Source organism: Aulonocara stuartgranti (assembly GCF_965226115.1).
Source record: "Aulonocara stuartgranti genome assembly, chromosome: 13".
Classification (NCBI taxonomy): Eukaryota; Metazoa; Chordata; class Actinopteri; order Cichliformes; family Cichlidae; genus Aulonocara; species Aulonocara stuartgranti.
Genome location: NC_138949.1, coordinates 457,501 through 463,217, shown reverse-complemented (window position 1 = coordinate 463,217; position 5,717 = coordinate 457,501). Strand labels below are relative to the sequence as shown.

General features: G+C 39.5%; 1 protein-coding gene across 1 annotated transcript; it reads left to right on the top strand.

Annotated features, from left to right (window-relative positions):
- Window positions 1-3,433: 3,433 nt before the first annotated feature.
- LOC309720723 (zinc finger BED domain-containing protein 5) lies at window positions 3,434-4,825 on the top strand (the record flags this gene model as incomplete). Its single annotated transcript, XM_082557860.1, has 1 exon — window positions 3,434-4,825. The coding sequence occupies one exon, from the start codon at window positions 3,434-3,436 to the stop codon at window positions 4,823-4,825; it is 1,392 nt and encodes a 463-aa protein (XP_082413986.1).
- Between the last annotated feature and the right edge of the window lie 892 nt (window positions 4,826-5,717).

Below are 5,717 nucleotides of genomic sequence, written 5' to 3'. Positions count from 1 at the left end.
ACCAGTTAAAAGTTGTTTAGCAACTTCAATTCATGGAATACCTGTAAGAAACTCTGTAAGATACCTTGGAATTCAAATAATAAAAAATGAGCAATCCAGATGCTCCACAAACTTCATTCCTATTATAGATAAATCCCAAAAAATCTTTAATCATTGGCTACAGCGAGACCTGTCATTGAAGGGTAGAGTTCTGCTATCGAAGGCTGAAGGTATCTCCCGTCTAACCTATGCTGCCCAGTCATTACATGTTGATAATACAACCTGTAGTCGATTAACAAATTATTATACAATTTTTTATGGAAAAATAAAACTCACTACTTACGTAAATCAGTAGCTTTAAATTCATATGATAAAGGAGGCATAAATTTTATTGATTTCGGTGCTCTTAACAACACCTTTAAAATAAACTGGATTAAAAAGTATTTAAGAAATCCCACTTCTATCTGGAACTTTATCTCACATCATGTGTTCTCTAATTTAGGCGGCCTTAACTTCCTACTGCTCTGCAATTACAGTATTCCAAAAATACCACTGAAACTTTCTCACTTTCATCAACAAATTCTTTTGGCATGGGCGCTGACTTACAAACACAATTTCTCTCCACAAAACTGTTTTATTTGGAATAACTGCAATATTATTTATAAAAATAAAACTCTTTTTTAAAATAACTGGTTTAATAATGGAATAATCTTGGTTAGTCAGTTATTTAGAGAAGATGGACTCTTTTATAATTACTCTGAGTTCCTCAGGAGATACAATGTACCGATAACGCCTAAAGAATTCTCAATAGTGCTCGATGCCATCCCATCTGGTCTGTCCATGTTACACAGATGCTCCCACAGTGCTCCACTACAGGTCACTCCCCCGGATGTGTTACATTCTTCTCCTGGCAATGTTTGCTTTTCCTCTCATAAGTCTATAAATACCAAAATAAGATCTCTCTTTCAGGATGCAATGGTCTCTGTTCCATCAGCCATATTTTATTGGGCCAATTTTGTAACAGATATTGAATGGAAAAAAGGTTGGACTTTACCACAAAGGTTTTTCTTAACCAAAAAAATTAAAGAGATTTCCTTTAAGTTGATTCATAAGTTTTACCCTACCAAACAATATTTGTCCAAATTTATGGCTGAAATAAATGTAAATTGTACCTTCTGTCAAGAGCAACCTGAAACAGTTTCTCATCTGTTTTGGTCGTGTAAATTTACGTGTAAATTCTGGAAGGATTTCCACAAGTTTATTACTGACTTTGTTCTTCCTAATCTCCAACTATACTATAAGGATGTTATCTTTGGCTATTATAATTTTAAAGACAAGGACAATGATGCTTTCTTTTTTATAAATTTGGTTTTATTTTTGGCAAAATTTCATATACACAAAAGCAAAGTCCTCGGCAGAAAGCCTGAACTTCTTGTATTAAAAATGGAACTTGCACAATATATAAGGACAATCTCCTCATCAAAAAACACTAAGGTTCTCAAGACTGTTAACATCTGTAACCGATTGAAACTGCTAACTTGATTTTGGCTCTTGCAAACTTTTGTTTATTTATGTTCCCCTTGATTTATTTTATTTTTTGTACTCACTTTTGTCTCACTGTCCTTGTCACTCTTTCTGTTCCTCATTGTACTACCACAATGTCATCTTTTATTTGATCCCTGTTTTACTTGACTGTATGTCTATAATGTGATAAAGTTTAAAAAAAAAAAAAAGAAAAAGAAAAAACTAGTGCTGACCAAGCTGCCATCTTTCTCTCTTCCCATTGTCACTACCCGATCCGAGGACCATCTATTCTTTTTGTGCAATTTTATACAAATATTTTGGTTGGATTTTCATACCTGGCTTTATTCCAGTGGGATTCAAATTACCCCATTTACCTTAAATATGATAATGTTTGGAGTGTTTTTGAAAGAAAAGAAAGCTAATTATGGTGTTAATGTGTTATTAATCTTGTGTAAGTATTTTATACATAAATGTCGCTTTTTTAAGATTAAACCAACACTGGCTCACTGGAAAAACGACCTAAACCTGTTGGTTAAATCTTTGACTTTAGTTAAAAAGAAAAAGGCTGCTTTTTTTGTTTCCTTTGTAGAAGATTTTGATTTAGTGAGTTAATAATCTGTTAATTTATGTGACCCCATTGTAACGCTAAGTTATTTAAGGACTAGTTTATGTCAATGGATGAATTTACTGACTGACGCGCAGAAGAAATAGTTCTTTATGGAGCCCAGATGGTCTTTTAGTGTTAAATTCATTAGTCTATTGAAGTGCTCTTGAACTTTTTTTATTATTTGTACAAGCAAAAACGTCAAACTTGAGCCTTGCGGTGTCTTTGTTTCCCACATACCAGTTCCCCCGAGAATGGCTTTGACTTCTGCAGTTTTAAATCATTTAAACATCATTTTACTAATATAAGACTTGGAAGCATGAAATTTCATTAGCTACTTAAGAGAAAATTGTTCACTAGTTATCTGGTTCATCATTTGGTTCTTAATCGTGTAGTGCAGTAGTTCCCAAACTACCGTACGCGTACCCTCGGGGGTACGCAAGTGGCTGTAGGGGGTACGCGTGGGTTGGGGTTGGAGTGGGGATCAAAAGTTTTAAAAGCCGAAATTTGCGCTAATGCAGTTTTTTTTGCCTGTCAAATACATGACTATATACCACCCTCTGGTGTTCAGCAAAAAAATAGCTCTGACAAAATACATGGGCGTGATTTGCCCAAATGACTGACACCTAACAGTTGAAGTTGCCTCCAAGCATTCAGTGCAGCGCGAAAATGGACAAGTGGTTAACAAGAAAAAAAGGCCCTACCACAGAGACACCGGCCACAACAACCAATAAGCTCATATCTGAAGATGCATTTTCCAGTGACCGCACAGGTGATTGTTCAACAACAATGTGTTAGTCAGATTTGGATGCTAGCAGTGCTAGCAGGGATGTATCTGTGGTTACTAGCCAAGTGGCTAGCATAGCTGGAGCCAGCCATGTGGAAAGTGATGAAGTGTCTGATGCGGAGCGTCAAAGTGGGAGAAAGCATGACAGCTCGGACTGTAACACAACCTCATCAAAGAAGCGCAAATATGATGACAATTATATTTCGCTGGGGTTTACGTGTATAAATATTGGTGGATTTCCCCGGCCACAGTGTGTTATTTGTGCAAAAGTATTGTCTCAGAACTCAATGAAACCTTCACTTTTGCGCAGACATTTAGAGACAAATCATCCCCATTTGAAAAATAAACCAAGGGAATATTTTGAGCGACAGCTAAAATCACTTTCAACAAGTAAAACCTGCATTCAGGTGCCAGATCTTATGAATAAAAACAGACTACAAGCATCTTACATGGTCAGTTACAGAGTGGCTAAAAACAACAAACCCCACACTATTGTGGAGGACCTCATTCTCCCTGCTGCTTTAGATATGGTAGGGACAATGTTGGGGGAAAAGGCAAAAAAGACGATACAGTCCATTCCATCATCAAACAATACTGTCTTACGGCGCATCAATGCAATGTCAGAAAATGTTTTACAGCAGCTACTTCTGCGCATACGCCACAGTGAATGTTATGCAATACAGCTAGATGAGTCCACGGATGTGGCTGGCCTGGCGCATCTTCTCGTATATGTGCGCTACATTCATGAAGGAACCATCAAGGAGGACATGCTGTTCTGTAAACCGCTGGAACAAAGGACAACTGCCGCAGATATTTTTCAAAAGCTGGACACATTCATGAACACACATGGACTCGTGTGGGACAGATGTGTTGGCATCTGTACTGATGGCGCACGGGCCATGACTGGGAGACACGGAGGTGTAGTTTCGCGTGTGCAAGCAGTCGTGCCAGATGCCTCTTGGGTACACTGCAGCATCCACCGAGAGGCTCTTGCTGCAAAGGGAATACCTGTCCGTTTGAAACATGCTTTGGACACGAGTGTAAAAATGGTTAACTTTGTGAAAGCCAGGCCGCTGAACTCCCGCTTATTTGCTGCGTTGTGCAATGAGATGGGCAGCGAGCATGAGACATTATTACTCCACACAGAGGTTCGCTGGCTATCTAGAGGGAAAGTGCTGACCCGTTTCTTTGAGTTGAGGGATGAACTTAAAGTTTTCTTCAGTAACCATCCCTTTGAGCTGTCTGAACATTTGCATGATGAAGAGTACCTTACCTGCCTGGCTTATCTGTGTGATATATTTTCTCGTCTGAACGAGCTCAATCTCGGATTACAAGGCGTTTCTGCAACTATATTCAATGTTCAAGATAAAGTTGAGGCCATGATAAAGAAGTTAAACCTTTGGAAGAACTGCTTGGATACAAACAACACTGAAGTCTTTCCTGTGCTGCATGATTTTCTGTGCTCTAATGATCTCACACTATCTAAAAGTGTAAAGCGCGAATGTAACGTGCACCTTGAGGAGCTGGCGGTGCAGTTACGCCGATACTTCCCAGAGACGGACGGCTCAAATGATTGGATACGTCACCCGTTCACCGCCGTGCCTACTTCGTTATCACCGTCTGACCAGGAGAGCCTAATTGAAATCGCCACAGATGGATCTCTAAAAGTTGAACACGCTCAAAAGAACCTGGCGGATTTCTGGATAGGGCTGCGCACTGAACAGCCCGCGCTGGCTAAGCGCGCTGTCAAGACTCTGATGCCTTTCGCCACCACATACTTATGCGAAAAGGGATTTTCTGCTTTAACAAACATGAAAACAAAATACAGAGCAAGACTTTGTGTGGAAAACGATTTAAGACTCAGCCTTTCCCAAATTGAGCCAAACATTGAAGAGCTGTGTGCCTCTGCTCAAGCACATCCATCACATTAAATAAAGTTCTGTTTAATGAAAGTTCATGGCCTTTATGCTCTCGACAAAAAAGTGAATTCTAATAAATCCTTTGATACACTGCTAGTATTAAGTAGTAAAGTTTGTTATTAAAACTCTGTCATTACTAAAAAATATTGATAAATTCATTTGGTGGTGAGAAATAATCGACTGTGCAGTATTTATCTTTATGCATGCGATATTGCAATGTATTTATAGACACTAATTAAGAGTCGTTCGTAGTAGGGGGTATGCGGCTGAGGGTGACATGTCTCAAGGGGTACGTGGCTGGAAAAAGTTTGGGAAGCACTGGTGTAGTGTATATAGCCTTTGTCTCAGATTCTATCATTGTATCCTGGTATGATTGTGATGATGCTACTTAATGTTGGTTATTGTGGAGATGGTTATTAAATAAACGAATCTTAAATCTCAAAAATAAAAAATAGATAGATAGATAGATAGATAGATAGATAGCTAGCTAGCTAGCTAGCACGGAGGGAGGTTAGCCAACTAACGGAGTTGCAGAAAGGTGCGACAAATAAGGTGCCTAAGAAATACAGCAAGCTGTCCATACCTGAGGCCTTGGAAACTGCCAAGCAAAGACTCACAGCCTTGGCCAGCCGCTTGAGGAGGTACACCAGAGAGATAGAAGGCAGGAGAATAAACCAGCTGTTCTCCACAGAACCAGCAAAGGTGTACTCTCAGTGGCAAGGGAACAATAAGAGAACAGCACCACCAAGGCTGGAGACGGAGCAATACTGGAAGAGCATATGGGAGAAGGATGCAACCCATAACGGCAATGCTCAGTGGCTAGTGGATCTGAGGGCAGACCACAGCGACCTCCCTGAACAGGGTCCAGTAACCATCACAGTGGCAGATATCCAAGAAAGGGTCT